Genomic DNA, 19004 nt, shown 5'->3' on the forward strand with positions numbered 1-19004 from the left:
TTTATCATAATTACATTAAAAAAACTTAATAATATGTATTCTAAAAATTTTAGAGGCTCCAGCTGTGTCATCTCAGAAACAAACATGTCTACAACGTGCTGATCTAGTTTTCCTTGTCGATGGTAGTGGAAGTATTGGACCAAACAATTTCGACAAACTTAAAAGCTTCCTAAAAGGTATCACAAGTCAACTTGATATTGGTGCCGACAAAGTCCATGTTGGTGTCGAGCAGTTCAGCAATTATCCGTCAATTGAGTTTCCGCTCAATATGCACACAACAAGTGCTGGTCTCAATACTGCAATCGACAACATCAACTACATGAGCGGTGGAACCAACACAGGAAGCGCCATCGATTACATGTCTCAGCAGATGTTCTCCCAGACAAGCGGAGCGCGTTCAAACGTTCCTAGAATCGCTGTTGTCATTACTGATGGCAAATCCTCCAGCTCCGCGGCTACTGCCACTGCTGCCGACCAAGCCCGACTCAATCACATCTCTATGCTTGCTGTTGGTGTCGGCAATGGTGTTGACATCAGCGAACTTCATAGCATTGCCGATGATCCCGACAGTGCCAACACATTTACAGTTAGCAGCTATGATCAACTAAACTCCATTGCGACCCAAATCATTCAGAAGGCTTGTCAAGGTTACATTTCTTATTTTTTTTTCAAACTACTTTTGCTAGAAAATTGAGTTATTTTCTAAACAGAATCAAATGTTTAGAAGATCTGGACATTAAACTTGAGTCCATTCTCAATTGCAGTGAGAACAACGGCTCCTCCAGCCACCAACACAAACGCTGGTACGTTCCATCTATTTGTTTCTTCACCTCTGTTTATAAATAATGTGCTATTTTCCTACAGGTTGTTATAAATACGTAATTTGTTTCATAAAGGGGCCACTCTTCCACCTGATCCTTGCCAGGACTCCCTTGCTGACTGTAAACGTTACGGACAAAGTGTCTGCATAAACTACGCTCCTTGGGCTCACGACAACTGCCAGAGATACTGTGGATTCTGTACACGTGCGTTTTTATTGCAATTATTTTTTTGAAATATTACATTTTCTATTGTGTTTGGTTTATTTTTTGTGATGCTCCGTAGACTTGTTATACCCGCAGTTTCTAAAAAAGGTTGGGCACATTGCTGTTATCCTGGTCCGTCCGTCTGTCACACTTTCTTCTTTCTCAATCTCCTCCTTTATTTTAAGCAGTAACTAATTCATTTTTGTAATATTTGATAGGACGTGCATGTCCTGTAATTGTACAATAAGATTTCAGAGTTCCCTTTCCATCTTGGGGATTAAATGAAGTTAAAAAGTTTTTTTTTGTTTTTTTTTTTTTTTTTTTTTTTTTTTTTACAAAAACCTGGTTCCGAAAACTCTTCTTCCAATTAATGCAATAGCCTAATCAACGTTGGGAAAATGATTGATGGTGTCCTGTAGATGTGCATTAAGGTTTCTGAATTTACATTTTCATTCTGGGGGCCAAATGGGGGTCGAAAACGATGTTTTTCCAGCAAAATTCTGGTTCCCAGAATTCTTCTTACATTTTAATCTTCTGTGAGCTGATTAATAGTGTCTAGTAGATTTGCAATAAGGTTTCAGAATCTCATTTTCATTTCAAAGACCGATTGGGGTCGAAAAACGACATACAAAATCGTGGTGCTCGATGCATTGTGTCGTGTGCAGGAAGAATATATTTGGCATAGGGGTGGGGATCTCATCCACTTTAAACATTTGAAGAATTATAAGATGATGGGGGTTGGGATGACCCCTGGGCACTTGCCCAACAGAATACTTCAGGTATATTGTCATGTGCAGCAATAATATATATTATATGGTTTAAGGGTGGGGATCTCAAACTATTTAAAAGATATTTGACCATGCAATCATAAAAGGGATCATGAAGGGGACTGGGATTGGGACGAGCCCTGGGCACTTGCTTAATAGAATACTCCATGGCTTTTGACAACTGCAGCAAGTATATGCATGTATATGGTTCAGGGGTGAGGATCTCAACCATATTAAAGATATTTGAACAATCATAAAATGAGGATGATGGAGATGACCCCAGGGCACTTGAACAACAGAATACTAAATGCATCTTGACATTTGGAGCAGGAATATCTATGATTTTAGAGTGGAGATCTCAATCTTTTTTAAAGATATTTGAACAATTATTAAATGAGGGGGCAAGGGATGACCCAAGGGCGCTTGCCCAACAAAATACGTCATGTATCTTGTCATGTGCAGCAAGAATATATATGGTATGACCTACGGGGTCATGGCTGATGCCCCATTTAACATGGTAAATTAACTAGTACCACAGTAATTCGGGAAACTTCGGAAGTTGCTAAAACAGCAAGCACAGGTCTAGAAAAATTTCCAAAGAGGGGGTAGTTAGGCAAATATGACGGGAAAGCAGATGAACAGGGGATGGGGGGTATGTCTGGTCTTAGTTAATCGAGGTCATCGGGGTGGGTTTGGAAAGCCCCCCTCCCTCACTCTCGAAGCTCACCATTTTTTGCTCAGTTTGATATATATAGATATTAAATAACTATTGTGGCTTCTTCGTTACCCCAGTACAAGGGGAAGTACATTTAGAGGCAAACACTTGCGGTTATTACTGTCTTATGACAGCATCTCGTTATTTCTTTTATATATAAAATTTGTAATGTTTCACGTCCGTTACATCAAACATGAAATAAAAAGCATTGGATAGCATAGAAAATCAACCTTCACTATCACAAGAACACATGCCAACACCAACTTTTAAACAGACTACATATTTATGTTGAGTCTCATTAATGGGTCCGTGTCTGTGTTTACAGCTCTTTACACAACTGCCCCACCACCCTGTGTTGACAACCTCTCAAACTGCCCTAACTATGGAGATTCCGTTTGCAACAACCCTCTGTACCAGGGATGGGCGGAGGATAACTGCCGAAAATTCTGCGGATTCTGTGGCCCTAGCGTCAGTGCTGTGGGATTTTGTGAGTGTCCTTTATATGATGTTCGTATCACGTTCCAATTCAAAAAGACTACTAAAACGCCTCTCAGGGAAAGAAATACTCTGTGTTGAGATTTTTCCCCTTGACAACCGTCTAACACTCAACATTATGTACATGGTACTCTGACAGTGCCATGTGTTTTATAAAGATTATTTTTATCTCATATCAATATCTGTTAAAGAGGTTTCGTTGCATGTTTGTTAAATCATAAACATAATACTTATCTGACAGATGGACAATGTAACTACAAGGGAAAGTCTTACAATCCTGGCGAGAAATGGACAGATGGATGTGACTATGAATGTATCTGTGAAGATGGCGTCAGTGGCCGATACAAGTGTTACAACAGGTACATACTTAAATTACCTACTGCTATAAATCGCAAACCACGGCCAAAATATACAATCCTCTCCCACGAATTATATATGCGGACCACGGACCGTGGCTTGAGACGATACTCCTACACTAACAGTGCACACAGTTTAACAAAAGGTTTTGGTTTATATAGGCAAATGCCTTGGGATGTATACGAAGTTTATTTAAAGCCCATCCTGTTAGTTTTTCAATAGATCACATACACAGTTTCATCATTGCTCCTACTGAATAGGGGGTGGTTCATTTCAGCTTTATATTGCTACTCCATATGTCATAAACCTTTCTCTACAACATTCATGACCAAAATACCAATGAGTCGCAAAAAAAATTTAAAGCAGATGAACACTTCGAAAACTTTGCTTACAGGTGTCCCCTCTACTATAACATGCCCGCGGAGTGCACTCTTATCCGTGACCCCCAGGAATGTTGCCAGAAGCCTGTCTGCAACTTCAACCAGAACTTACAGACCTTTGAGCAGACCAACCCTGCCCGGACTGCGACTGGAGTCGGTATGCCTCTTTCGCGTTCAAATGGCAAATCGTTTCAAGGGGGAAAAGATAGTTTATCTAACAGATTCTTATTGCAAAATGCATGTTTACCATTTATATACCAGTCTTACACATATATAATGGTTGTCCATATGTTGACGCAATACCTGCAGTAATCAGACTACTCTAGAGTGTCTCAGCAGTCTGTTTTAGGATTAAGGTAAATTCTACTGTTTTTTTTAAGGTGTGTGCGTGTATAAAGGAAAGCAGTATTACGAGAGTCAGTCTTGGACTGATGGGTGCGATTACCAATGTACCTGCACTAATGGAAATACGGGACTCTACAAATGCCAATCTCGGTTCGTAACGGCATTCTTTGTAAATTCGACAAACATTGAATATATCAGAACAAAACTGCCGGAACTGATACAATTACTTGATTTTTTGAACATAAACATCATTAAGATGAAATGTATGCAAAGTTCTCATATAACTCAGCCGGGAATTATACGTGCATATTATCGAAAATAGGTGTAATTAGGCATCGATTACATGTTGAGCCTAGATTACCTGGTGAATTTCTGTATAATTTCCTTCATGTAATCCATGCTTTTATTAAATACATTTACGTATATCCCTCGACAGCTGTACCAAAAAAGAAAGGCCGAAAGTAACTATTATCAATTTATTGTCTCTCTAGTTGTCCACGATATCAGTCCCTTCCACCATACTGTCACATGGTAAAGAAAGCCGGAGAGTGCTGTGCTCAACCAGTGTGTGAATTCAACACTCAGACCGGATCATTCACAGGAACTGGTTCCATCAGCGGTGTTGGAGTTGGTGTGTAGCCACGTGATACATCACGTGATTCTTTTTTATTTCGGCGGGAATTTAACGCGGTCGGCTTGAATGCCAAGTTGAACTATCATCTTCAAGCTGATTAATTAAAGTTTGCTTCCAGTTCTACGGAAAATAGAAATATCACCTCCAGCTGTCTTTCATTCCCTTAAGACATAATTCCGAGTTGTATTTTGTTTGTTTGTTTTGTTTTGTTTTTGTTTGTTTGTTTGTTTTTTGAGAGAGAGAGGGGTCAGAGTCTAGCCGCCGTTTCTTGTCAGATGTGAATGTATAAAAAATTGATATGCATCAGTTTTACATGCTTTAATCTGTTAATGGCGACTCTTTAGGTTAATACTAGAGAGAGATCTAAACTTCTTTGTAAAAGAAGAAAATCCGGAACAAGCGGGTTCATACGAGAAAATTTTAAAGTTATGTACTCCTATGTCATAGGCGCGGGAAATCTGTTACAAGATGAAAACGTAAACATTTATGGTGAAGAGGTTTGTCTTGATGTGTGTGTTGGTCAACATAATCAGTGAATTAATGTTCTTATCGTTTCATCAAGATTTTATCATTTAGATGAGCATTCATAGTCGGAAAGGTTTCATTAATCAGTTAATCAACCAGGTCTGGTACAATCACTAGATTTAGCTACGTAGCTTGAATTACCTACATAGCTTTATTTACCTATCTGAAGTAACTTTATTTAGCTACTAAATCAAACTTATTTTTTAAATTAGCATTTTTCCCAAAAAGTGCAGAAAATTGCACTTTGATGCAGTGATAATTTTCAACTTTGAACTAATCTGAAAACAATTCATGAAAAAAATCACTCTTAATTGGCAGGGACCTATATACTAACTTAGTATATAGGTCCCTGCTCTTGGAGTTGTGTCTTTTTCTGCACAATTTCAATCAAAGTTCTAAAAGTTTTGGGGCTATATACAACAGTTAATAGGGTTAGAAACTCCTTAACACTACAACTTGCAAATAATTGCGAGTACCAAGAAAGTGAACTCGCAATTTTATAAGACTACTCGCAATTTTCATATAAAGTTTAAATTTATATAAATTAAATACATGTAACTTAAGGAAAAAGTAACTACTGTACAATACACAAAATACAAGTACAGTGTGACTTTTAGTTAAATCACTGATTTAAATCAAAAGCATTGTTTTCTGTCACATTATATAATTTTGCTACAGTTTCAATGCAAAAAAAATCAACTCGCAAGTTTTTTTGCGAGTTACCTAATTTTTAACTCGCAATTTGGGAATTTGAACTCGTGTTTTGCAAGTTGTATATTGTGAATTTCGAACCCTGGTTAATTTGTGACCAAACAGTTACTTCTTGAATGAAATAAGAAAGAAAACCAGTTCTGGTTAACATGAGCACAATGAGAAGCAATCATACTTATCCACTCCTTATCGCACCCAAGGTGGAAATACATCTTTTCCTTAAAAGTGTTCAAACTCAGCAATGTTTAAACTATCTCTGCTTTGGATTGCTTTTTAAATAATCCGTAGTATAATTATTAGTAGTCATTCGCGATTTTTTGTCTTTTTTAAAAAAAAAAAAGCAAAATTGCGAAAAGTTGCCTTGAAATAGCTAAATAAAGCTACCTAAGGTGGGTAAATAAAGCTACGGTAGGTAATTTTAGCTACGTAGCTAAATATACTGATTGCACTGGACCTGTCAACTTTTTGCATAAAAGTGATCAGTTTTGTTTGACATAATGCAGGTAAAACGCCCTCTACACCTCCACCATGTGTGAATCAGCTCTCCAACTGTGAAAGATACGGCAAGGACGTATGCACTGGATTCGGTTCTTGGGCCTCTGTCAACTGCAGAAAATATTGCAACTTGTGCGGTAAGATTAAAAGGGGAAACATGTTTGGGAGGCAGAAATATAAGTTGTTTGATGATTTGAAAAAAACAAAACAAATTATAGTTGAAAAATTACATGCATTCAGGGGTCTAGAATTATGCTTTCCCGTTGCCCAGGGTGAGTAAAAATTCGTACGGGAAAGTAAGATCGTGGGTCATGCTCGCCCGCTCGGGAAAGTAAAAATAAAAGACAATAGACACCAGTGATGTTGAAAGTTGTTCTTTTCACGAGTTTTGATTGAAAATTGAGTTAATTTACTTAGCTGGTAAGTTGTGTGAAGTGGTGTGAAGCGTTTCCCGACAAACAAAATGCACAGTATCACTACCGGAAATACTTGTTTGTTGTGTAAATGAAAAACCAAATACGGTTACTCTTTCAATTTCCCGGAATTGACACGAACGTGATTTAAAGCTATAACTACTGAAATTAAGATGATTAATGTTAGAATTTGCGTAATAGATGTATCCACCGAACAATAATTTTGACTTTAAAATATACAACGCAATATAGATTGTTGGGCAAGTGAATTTTTTAGTCGGGCAAGTGAAATTTATTGTATCACTTGCCCTTGGGCAAGTGAATTATAAAAAAAATTCTAGACCCCTGGCATTTTATTCTATTTTTATCTACAGTGTAACTTCATAACTTTAGAATTGTAACAATTTAATGGTTTATGATGGTTTCCCTACAAGTTATTATTTTCCCTCAAATTGTCAGTTAACTAGGTTTTAAATAAATAATTATTTATTTAATACATTTTTTTTTCAGATGTCAAACCAACTCCTGCCCCTGCAGGTGAGCATATTGTATATTCAAGTGTGCTACATAATTCAAAGTTCATGTATTGTAGTGTATAATTTGAAAAAAAAGTGTACATGAACTAGGTAAATTTAAATATCATATGTGAAATATTTGAAAATTTTGAATCAGCTGTCAAGTACCTGAACAAAGTCTTATTTTGGGATGTGACTGATTAAACCCTTGATATTTAGATCGCTGCATGTACCAGGGTCAGGCCTACAGTCAAGGTCAAGGGTGGAAGGTCAGCTGTGACACAGAGTGTATCTGTGAAAATGCTATTTATGGATATTACAGATGTACTAACACGTACGTAAAAGATAGCTCAACATAGCTGTTAAATCTTGACTTATTGTAGGGAATACTGTGGAATCATCTTTGTTCACAAGGGATTACTGTTAGTGGATTTCCTGGGTAACCCTTACCCACAAATTTACATCCCCTCACACAATTATTTTCTCAACCCATTGATTTATTGAACTTACCAAATAAACAAGCTGCCGACGAAATTACCGTACATCCCCACGAACTAATAAAATTTTGCTTGCCATGTACATTGACCTCCACGAATATAAATAATTCCACAGTAACTCAACTTTTATAATATTCTGAACAAATAGTATTTAATGTGGTTGTTAATTATAACTTTGTAAATGATAAGACATTTATTGGAGTCTATATTTCTAATTTAAAAATTAAACCATTGAATTTTTATGCTTACATTTGTGAAACCATCAGGTTGAACAAAAGTTTGGGTAAATGTGAAGCTTTTACTTTTACGTTCTTACAGTGTTGCAAAATTATATTTTTATAGATGCCCTAAATACAACAACTTGCCAAAGGGTTGCTATGAAGTAAAGAAAGCTGGAAAATGTTGTCCAACTGTTGAATGCGAAAATGGAGTTTTACTGACTTCCACCAACAACTTGGGAACCATTGGCAGTGGTGGCCTTATTAATGTGCTCCACCCGCCAGTACCACAAGCTGTCCCTACTCTCCCAACTGGAGGCCAGCCCCTCCCAGGGACAGGAGGAACTGGTTTTATGGCTCCATCACTCAGTATGTAAATAGTCAAAATTGCTAACAATAAATCTTGAAGGTTATGATGAAAATAATTTTATCAAAGCTGAATTATTTGGTTGTGTGTAGAAGAGTTTTTATTAAGTTTTTCTACAAATAATTATTTTTCTTCAAATTTTAGTGGATTTGAAAATAATCATCTCATTCCCTGAATCTTTTCTTTTCCTTGGGGGTGTTTCTTCCAATCTTTTAGATGTTCTGTAACATTACTCATATTACTTATTATAATTTATTATTTTTGTAATCAATTTTTTATGGTAAACTCGAAACAGTGCAAAACTTACTTGCATTCATTACAAATAAGGGCTTTCACTGTATTTTATCTAAAAGTGATTTTTGGTGAGTGGGATGGAGAAAAATATAAGAACAATATCAACTATTAATTCATAGTACATAATTTTATCATTAAATTCATTGTTGTTCCATGCAAACAAGAAAATAAAAATGTTTGAGAATCTGAAAACTAAAATCTAGGGTTTTTTTAATGGCAGATCCTGCGTGTTGATTAATTTTGTAGTGATTTAGCATGAATGATTTCACATTTGTTTGTAGAGGGATGTTTGTACAAGGGAGTTAAGTACATTCAGGACCAGCTGTGGCATGATGAATGTAAATATACTTGTGAATGCCAGGATGCAAGCAAAGGACTGTACAGATGTAATGAAAGGTAGTTGATTACATTGTCTATTAATTGGTATGTTTATTTTCTATGCTTAAAGGGCTATCACATTTTTATTTTGAAACTTGATGATTCCAAGTCAGTTAAATGTATTTTGTTGGAACATTTTACTGTATTGAGCAAAGACATACATGTACTTCTTTTGAATTGGGACTCAAGTGGATAAATGTTATGTGAATCATTGCTGATGTTGGTAGGAAGAGTAGGCACAGTATCCAATTATAAATGTATGTCAAATAAGTTAATTATTTGTTATTGTTCAACAGATGTCCAACCTACATTAACCTGCCTGGAGAATGCACCTTTGTAACTGACCCAAATGATGCCTGCTGTAAGAAACCCAGCTGTCCAGACCCCAACACCCCCATTGTTCCAATCTTTGGTCAGAGTAACATTGGATATGGAGTAGTCCAGCCCCCCAGTGTGATCGACCTGTACCAAAACTACAGTCCCATCCCCTACACAGTCATCTATAACACAGGCCCCACCACACATCCCCCATCTGTCACCAATCATAGAGTAGGTGTGTGACTATTGAAATAATCCTTGCCATGAAACTTGATCCATGATTTAGAAATATATGAAAGACCTGCAATGGTCTTGGTCATGCTAGTGTTTGTTCTCACAAAGGTGTAACTTGATTTACATGTATACAGTAGAATTTGTCTAATCCGGACTCTGGGTATTCCGGAATTTTGTCCATTTCGGCTATCAATTTTAGTCCCATGCACTTCTTTAACAAATGTATTATAAAATTCTGTGTAGTCCGGATACTGTCTATTCTGTATTCCGAATGGTCAAATTGGTCCCAACTACACATAATTAACAGTAATTATTTCGTCTAATCCGGCCACGCAGAGTCACTTCAATGCAATTAACACCTTTCATGTCAGATATGCTAACGTGTTTACATAAGTATCATTAGACGAACTGAAACGTGGCGGTGACGCAATCCACTTGAAGAAATATAAAGTTAAGTAGATTTTAAGAAAATGCTTACATGTTTAACTTGCTTTCAACTCCATATCACACTGTATAACATAAAATCATTGACAATATAGGTACACGATTTATAAATCAAAATATAAATTGGGATCGAAACTCAAACATCTCATTTCAAAATGGCGCCCTAGCATTGAAGGGACTAAGTAAATGTTTAAATAAAAATTATGATGTCAATTCAATAAGTATCAAATCGTAAATAATTGTGTTTACAGTTGTTAAAATAAGTTCCGAATTGCAAACCCGCACTTGATATACACGTGTCTGTAGATTTTGACTCCCTTAACATTTTATGTTGAAAGTCTCAAACTTTGTGAACGAAAAAGAAAAACTGACAGTAAGTCATGCGATTTACTTTTGAATAATTTTAGACTCCATAAATATCAAATGATTTTGTCATTTAATTGTATTTTCCCAACATATGCATTGTACTTGTTAATAAAACAATGGATATAAATTTCAAATATATTCCTGCATTTTTCCTGCACTCCGGATTCTGTCTAATCCGGCCAAATTTTATGGAACCGTTGGTGTCCGGTTTGGACAAAATTATACTGTACAACATTCTTGTAAGTTGTTTTAGCAGAAATGGTTACTCACAATTTGCAAGTACTGGTAAACAAATGAAAAATTAATTTATTTTAATCTTCACTTTGACAATATTTATACATACACTGTACATAAAATTGTAATTTTTTTGGGGGGGGTCAGGATATTGTCTGAGAAATGGAAAGAAACATCTACAGGGAGAGCAATGGAACGAAGGCTGTGATTACATCTGTACTTGTGAGGATGCCACCACTGGAAAATGGAAGTGCACTCAAAGGTAGGAATATTCTCATTATCTATCCTGGATTTTACAGGAAAAAAACCCACACAAAACAATCAACAACAAAATGCTTTTATTAACCATGTTAAATGTGACCTTAACGTGGATAATACTCCCATATTTTGTTAAAAATTCAATCTCATGTTTCTTGAATAGTATCAAAAATTCAATAGCATACTGTAGAAATACTTTTTTGCCATGTGGTATTAATTGATTCTATTTATGCAATCACAAATTTTCTGTGGAAATTTGTCCCAGCGTTCTTGAGTACATTTTTAAAAGGCATATAGTGGCAAACTAAAAGATCCATATACATGTATTTTCTAGCTACGGATTGAACAGAAATGCAATTCCGCAGAATTTTGGGAAAAAGTACATTACTGTATTTCTCATTGTATAATTGTTTTTCTGAAGCTTTAAAATTCTTACAGAATGTAGTAATTTTCATATAAAATACAATGAACTGGTGTATGGATACACAAGTTTGTTGGAATCATGTACAGTTATGTAAGTATATTCCATTCAGATGCCGTGTCTACTCAAACCTGCCCAAGCAATGTTACTTGATCCAGGACCCCAACGATGCCTGCTGCCAGAAGCCCATGTGTGACTTCAACCCTGTTACTGGTACCCACAGTGGATCTTACTCCCCAATAGTTACAGTTACGCAACGTCCCACCACCACCCCACGACCAACAACACCCAAACCACGCAAGTATTTCATATCAAATTGTGTTCTTTGTTTATAGACCCCGTTGTCATTTTTCATTGAATTAAGCTAAAGTTTACATAATGTTAAATTCAATTTTTGTATGAAAATCTGCAATTTTCTGTCAAATCAAGAAATGAAAAATTATATGGGAAACTTTCGTTGTCATCAGTGATTCTTAGTGTAGAAGGAACAAATAACCTAAAATATAATAATTCTTAATTTAATCACTTTAATATGCCTAATAGATTGAAGATTGGGAACATATTGTTTTGGTTTGTCTCTCTTTGTTACTTAATATATTAATTCTTTTTAAATTTATGTCATAACAGATGTTTGTATTTACAACGGGAAGCAGTACAGCCAAGGACAAATGTGGTATGATGGCTGTAACTACAAGTGTACTTGTGATGATGCCTATGGTGGCATCTACAGATGCGTCAACAGGTATGTCAAAAATTATGTCAAGGAGAGTTTATTTCTTTCACACTGAAACTTTTTTGAAAGAATTATGTTCTTAGGAGAATTTTGCTGAAAATAATATGCATTGAGGTAACTTGCAGATTGTACCTTGTTTATATATAGATACTTGTTTCCGAATTAACATCGACTGTTGAGTGATGAAATATGAAAGTACACTTATGTTGTGCATTTTGTAACTTGAAAGAAATGTAGAACCAGTCTGTGAATGAATGGATTTAAAAGAAATCTAGTTCTTGGATAATTTTTATTTAGAAAAATAGATTTTTTAAGTACATACATGTATAATTGACATGTTGTTAAAGAATAACATACTCATCATTATTGAAATACATGTACTTGCATTCCAGATGTCCAGTTTATCAAAATGTCCCTGATGTTTGTACAATGGTTCCTGACCAGAACGACCCCACTTGTTGCCAGATGCCCCAGTGTAACTTCTCACCAGTCACTAACACTGTACCTGGACAGGGCCAGGTTGTCTCCACTCTGGCTCCAGGAACCTACCAGGGAACCGGAACAGGGGTCAACATTGGTAAAATGATGTGTATTTTTCTGTTGGAATTACAAACATTTTCATAATTGTGTTATGTGTATATCAGATTATGCAGTTATGTAATTTTGAGAGCAAGAAAACTGAGACAGTAAACAATGGTTTTGAGTATGAGGAGATTTCAATAGTGTTCAGTTGAGAGTATATAAGTACTGTTTCTGTTTTTTCAGGATTTTGTGCATACAAAGGAAAACAGTACCAGCAGGGACAGACCTGGGACGATGGCTGTGATTACCGCTGTGAATGTAAAGACCAGAACACAGGAAGATATGTCTGCTCAGATATGTTAGTACTTAAACTTCTCAAAAGGCCATGTGTATCTAAAGCTGACATATGATATACATGTACTTGTTTGTGTGTGACCACATATGATTTATATGTTACATTGTAAATTTTTTTGCTACTTATGACGTATTATCTTATTGAGATAAACTTGTGTATTATCAAAAAATTATGGTGTAACATCAATACTGCCAGCATATTACCCACAAAGTTGACATGCATTGATGATTTGTCAGGTGTCCACGCTACAGTAGCTTACCGGCTCAGTGTAAGCTGATTCAGGACTTCAGAAACCCATGCTGCAAGGTGCCAGACTGTGGATTTAGTGGAACTGTTGGAAGCATTACTGGACAGAATACCCTGGCCCCCTCATTGCCAGGACAGCCCACCCCCTCTCCAAACCCCCTCAATCCCAACCCAACACCAGGCATGGGAGTGCCCGTTCTGAGTATGTTGTATGATTTATTTATCACCAATCGAAATATATGTACAGTATTTGTTGCAGAATATTATCAACTGGCCTGATCGGCCTGATCAATGATGAAAAGAAAAATATGTCTCAACTCCACTTTGTGATGCTTCATTAAGATAATTTAATGAAGCATAATGTAATTACATGTATATCCATTGGCATCATGTTATATAAATGAAGTGATTGAGAGCACTAGTTTTCACATTTTATACAGCAGGGATGGGGTAATTGAAATAAGTAATTGTAGTTGAGTGTAATTAATTACATTTTTCAAAGTAATTGGAAGTAATTTGTAATTGATCATTTTTTCAATTACTTGTAATTGAATATAATTAATTACATTGAAAAAAATACCCTGTAATTTCAATTACATTTCAGTTACTTTACATTAGGGATGTGAATTTTATTCGAACAGCTTAGTGGAATAGTCGGAGGCTTTAGTCGAACGATAGTCGAATATTCTTGGAAATTTAAATTAATTCTTCATGTCATTTTCACTATTTATCTTTTATAGACTAGTTGTACAATATTTAACCTACGCTATCACCATTATACAACGAATTTATTTACGTAGTACAATAAATACTGAACATCTACATTTATATATCCAATGCATTTGATTTCAAAATTAATATAATATTTACTGCATATTTTATCTAAATGCAGGATATCAAACGCTTGCATTTGTCCTTTCTTTTCATAACGATAGTACACGTACCCGTTAATTGAAGCCATTTCTACGTGTCGTGTGCGTGACCTTTGACTGGTAAACAATTAAAGTGTGCCTCTTATAAAAACAGAGAGAGCTTGTGATAAATTTTAATTATGAGATTTTGTGCAAGTAATCAATACAATCTTAAGAAAACTGCATGATATTAATATCAGAAAGAAACACCATTTAATTACGCTCATAACTGTCCCCCAATTTACATGTATTTACAATTTTGTAACAGTTGTTTAATTATTCTTTATGAATAGTTGCATTACGTCAGATCTTATGGAATTGCAGGTGGAAAATTTATAATTTGAATCTACAAAACCAAACAATTCTTGAACGTCCTTTCTATTTACAACAATAATTGGTAGACAATCCTTGATAATCATGTTTGTGATCGCATTTTTCTTTCCGACTCTGCTATTTTTGGGCATTTTGCGGAGAACTTGAGAAAAGTTTCACTTGAAGACAGTGTTTACTACATGTATGTTTGACGGATTCAGCATATGATACATCATATTTGATGTTCTGCAGAATACAAGTTCAGTTTCACCTAACCTTGAAAACGTACTTTTAACTGTTTTTCCATCCTGAAATATTTTAAAGTATTCCAAAAACTGTAGATTTTGGAGGCATATTTTCCGAACATAAATCTATATACAAATAATTTTCTTTGAACAGTTAAACCTTGTCCTGAGTTTTACTTACGAGAACATTGATCTGTACATAAATGAAATGGGTGAATCCAATTTTATTACCTTGAATTAAAAAATACTTTCAGGTAACAGATTATTAAGCGAATAACCGACTAAAGAAATTTTAGTCGATAGTCGGTATGATCGAACGATAGTCGAGTACTCGAATATTCGTTGACATCCCTACTTTACATAAATACATATTATGTGTATTTAATAGGAAAATATGTCCAACACAGTCACATTTTACAGTTATTTTAAATTTATTCAAAGAAGCACCTCTCTTTTTCAAAATCTTAAACTTTTTTATAGCTCAATAAATGAATTTGATATATATTGGCTTGTTTATGAAAATATTTGTTAGTTTCATATAATTATAATGCACATAAAGCATTAATACAACTTTATAATGTTTATTAAAAATTTTGTTCTACCTCTCATTGGTATAGGCATGAAAACATTTAAATTTTTTGTTGCTTGATTATGAAAAAAGAATAGAACATGATTTAATGTGTCATTAAGACCTGCCTTGTTGCCCCTTCAACTCCCAACTGTAAATTGCTATCAAAACAACCCTCCAAAGTTATATATATTTTATACCATGCTTTGTTTAAATTCAAAGATATTACCATTAGAGGTGATTTATTAAATACTATTAAGAATGCTCTACTATTTATATACTTCAGAAAAGAAATCAATATTGAATCACTATTTTAACATTTAAACAGATCATAATATACATGTATGCATTTGCTATCTGAAATATTTATTACATAAAACAAGTATTACTTATGTATTTGTCAACATTTGCAATTTAAGGTGTTTAGCTTGCCTACCTGTAGCTGAATAATTTGAGGGAATTTTATGGTTGATTCATAAACTCTTGAAAACTCGCTTTTAATCAAATTTCATAAAGGCAGTCAATTGATAAATGTACATGTAGGACTAGGTTTTATGTTGATGAAGCACACAAACATGACAGGCACCTGACATTATTTATTTTAAATATTCCCCCCTACCTTAAATTTACATGTATTTGTTCTTCAAGATTTTTTAAAGTGAACCAAAAGTAATTGAAATGTATTTAATTACATTCTTCAAAGTAATTGAGAGAATTTAATTACATTAATTTGTAAAAATCAATGTAATTGTAATTGCAAGTAATTGACAAAATTGTCAATGCATTTGAAAGTATTTAATTACATTTCAAAGTAATTGACCCCAACCCTGTTATACAGATATATCATGTACAACTGTTAATTGATATTGGGAGTGTAATAGAGAGACTTTTTGTTGTTTCAGATTACTGTTTATACAAAGGAGTGAAATATTATCAGGGACAGACCTGGGAAGATGGATGTGACAAGAAGTGTCTTTGTGACAGGGCTTCAGAGGGCCTCTACACTTGTAATGATAGGTAAAATACAAAGATTAATTAACTGGGAAAGGGGGGATATCTAATTTAACAAAAGATTAATGTATTGTGGTAAAAGATGTGTTATGGATTGTATGGCATGAACAATATCTGCACAAAGTCATTGACACTAGATGTTATTTTCATTCTTCTATGCATATATGTATAAGTACAGTACTGATGAATTGCCGTCATGTATAGATGTCCAAAGTACACCCAGGCTCTGCCTAAAGAATGCCGAATGGTGACCTCCACGACAGACTCTTGCTGTCAGGAACCCAAATGTGACATCCCATCCCTGTTGACCAACATCACTGGAACCATCTCCCCTGGCATGATCCCCACACTGGCTCCCCCTGGTGTCATCTCAGGAAATGCCAATACCCCTACTCCAATGCCACAAGCCCCTGGACAGACAACCATAGCACCTAAACCTCTCAGTAAGTTTTTGTGTCCAGTTAACTTTTTTTTATTATTTCAAATTGTAAGAAAGAACTTCAAGGTACATGTACTAATACACAAATGAAAACTCTGTGGAGATTTTTGGTTTTCTCTTAGCATTCCCCATGAAATTTTGATAGATTATTTATTATATGGTTGTTTTGTAGACTTCTGTGTATACAAAGGCCTGCAGTATGCCACTGGGGCACGATGGGACGATGGTTGTGATTACACATGTGTTTGTACAGATGGAATGACGGGGCATTATGACTGCACAGAAAAGTAAGAATCTCAGAATTTTACATTTGGAAGTTAGAATGTAAGGTTGAATTGAAAAAACTCATTAAATTTTATTTTAGATCCAAGGTTTACTACATGTATTTTATTTTGCACTTATGGGAAATATTTTTTGGATTTAACTGATATAGAAACTACTGTAAATACAATGCTTTTTATGTACAAATAATAAACAATTTATAATGTCATTTTAATGTAACAGTTAACGTGTATTTATTATGTTATCTTCACAGATGCCCAAGATATGGCCAATTACCCCGTGAATGCTACCTCACCAAAGATCCAGCCAACCCATGTTGCCAGAAACCTGAATGTTCCTTCAACCCTTCAGTCAGTGAATTCACTAATGCTCCAACAACCAAAGCTCCTTTGCCAGGATCCACTAACGCTCCTACTCCTCAGCCCTCAGGTCAACCAAACCCCAACCCATACCCAACTCCAGCTCTTCCCAAAGGTTTGTAATACAGTAATCGGGATTCTATTTGTTTCGTCATGTTTCCAGACTTCTTTGAAATATAAAAATCATTTCAAAAGAATGTATTAAAACTTTCAAAGAATTGTGCAAATTTTTCATGGACACAAGTAAATAATGCAACATGATCTCCACTATTTCAGCCGTGTGTGTCTACAAGGGAAAGAGTTACACCCAGGGTCAGCAGTGGTTTGATGGTTGTGATTACACCTGTACATGTGAAAATGCTATGACTGGTGTGTACAGATGCAGCAGGAGGTAAATAAACCTTACTACAATCTAAGAACTGATACACAGTATTTGTGGCACTGACATGATATATGGCAATTTAACCAGTATAATAGAACATGTAGCTTCAAATTCAGGATTTAAGTTCTCTTTATTTGAATTTAAAGGATTGGAATATTTACAAATGTTTGATGATTCTTTACACAATTGAATAGGTGTGCTAAATAAACATCAGAAAGGTATAACCTGTTTGGGATAATTGATAACTGATTTACTCTCACAGATGTATTGAATATCCCCAAATGACCCAAGGCTGCAGCCTTGTTGCTGATCCCAAGGATCCATTGTGCTGTAAGGTACCCCAGTGCCAGGTCCCACCCAAGTACAGCAACCAGACAGGCTTCATTAACGTTCCCACCCCCCCACCAGGTGTTATAACTGGAGGTTCCGTCACAAAGGTAATGTATATTTAATTTGGCAATTAAAGGAAAAAGTATATAAAGATGGTGCCACAATGAAAATTTGATAACTTTTTCAACTTGGTGGTGTGCTTACTCATTACAATTAGGTAGTGATGTAGGACTTTTTACTGTGTTATTATATGCATCTGTTTTTGAAGAATGCATGTGTGATGAGCTTTACAATGTAGATTGTTAATGAACACAGACTACATGTACATTTGATTATTGTAATTTTTGTAATTTAGGCTCCCACCCCTCAGCCCACTTTGGCTCCTGGCCTTACCCCCTCTCCAGGCTCACCCACTCCTGGTGTGACACCAGCACCCATACGTAAGTACTCCTTTATGGGTTTCTAAAACTTTTTGAACAGTTAAGTGCTTCTAGACAAGAAAAGTGACCACAGTAATAATACCCACTTGTATGTGATTTTCAAATGTTGTTCTGACACTGGATTTAATACAGTGTACTTTTTCTGCATAATTAAATGGATTTTTTTTTTAATTTCTAGCTGTTTGTATCTACAAGGGAAGCCAGTACACACAAGGACAAAGATGGCAAGATGGCTGTGACTTCAACTGTGAATGTACAAATGCTAATACTGGAAACTATAGATGTACTGAAATGTATGTTATAAAAGTTTACTTTTAAATATCTTTTAAAGTTAGAGGTTTAATTTATTAGCAACTTGGTTTAGCATACAATGTTAACATCCATACAAAGAATGGAGTGAGTTGATAAGAAGGGTAAAATGAACAAATATTAAGTAAGAATATTAATTTTGTTTATTGCCCTT

At 35.2% G+C, this 19004-nt stretch overlaps 1 protein-coding gene across 1 annotated transcript in view; it reads left to right on the forward strand.

Moving 5' to 3' along the window:
* The window catches only part of LOC133188345 (uncharacterized), a 48710-nt gene that overhangs the window by 2753 nt on the left and 26953 nt on the right, over positions 1 to 19004 (forward strand). Inside the window, exons 4-31 of the mRNA XM_061323726.1 lie at positions 54 to 647; positions 765 to 803; positions 897 to 1025; positions 2833 to 2994; positions 3244 to 3361; positions 3754 to 3896; positions 4120 to 4234; positions 4576 to 4715; positions 6458 to 6586; positions 7373 to 7399; positions 7597 to 7711; positions 8217 to 8461; positions 9035 to 9149; positions 9428 to 9684; positions 10875 to 10989; positions 11519 to 11703; positions 12034 to 12148; positions 12532 to 12716; positions 12905 to 13019; positions 13253 to 13464; positions 16201 to 16315; positions 16514 to 16752; positions 16921 to 17035; positions 17284 to 17504; positions 17666 to 17780; positions 18034 to 18208; positions 18457 to 18541; positions 18720 to 18834. Of these exons, the coding sequence (XP_061179710.1) occupies positions 54 to 647; positions 765 to 803; positions 897 to 1025; positions 2833 to 2994; positions 3244 to 3361; positions 3754 to 3896; positions 4120 to 4234; positions 4576 to 4715; positions 6458 to 6586; positions 7373 to 7399; positions 7597 to 7711; positions 8217 to 8461; positions 9035 to 9149; positions 9428 to 9684; positions 10875 to 10989; positions 11519 to 11703; positions 12034 to 12148; positions 12532 to 12716; positions 12905 to 13019; positions 13253 to 13464; positions 16201 to 16315; positions 16514 to 16752; positions 16921 to 17035; positions 17284 to 17504; positions 17666 to 17780; positions 18034 to 18208; positions 18457 to 18541; positions 18720 to 18834 (4435 nt within the window). The remainder of the gene's footprint in view (positions 1 to 53; positions 648 to 764; positions 804 to 896; positions 1026 to 2832; positions 2995 to 3243; positions 3362 to 3753; positions 3897 to 4119; positions 4235 to 4575; positions 4716 to 6457; positions 6587 to 7372; positions 7400 to 7596; positions 7712 to 8216; positions 8462 to 9034; positions 9150 to 9427; positions 9685 to 10874; positions 10990 to 11518; positions 11704 to 12033; positions 12149 to 12531; positions 12717 to 12904; positions 13020 to 13252; positions 13465 to 16200; positions 16316 to 16513; positions 16753 to 16920; positions 17036 to 17283; positions 17505 to 17665; positions 17781 to 18033; positions 18209 to 18456; positions 18542 to 18719; positions 18835 to 19004) is intronic.

Source organism: Saccostrea echinata, unplaced genomic scaffold (genome assembly GCF_033153115.1).
Source record: "Saccostrea echinata isolate AGI-Se365-2 ecotype Australia unplaced genomic scaffold, CSIRO_AGI_Sech_v1 ptg000016l, whole genome shotgun sequence".
NCBI lineage: Eukaryota > Metazoa > Mollusca > Bivalvia > Ostreida > Ostreidae > Saccostrea > Saccostrea echinata.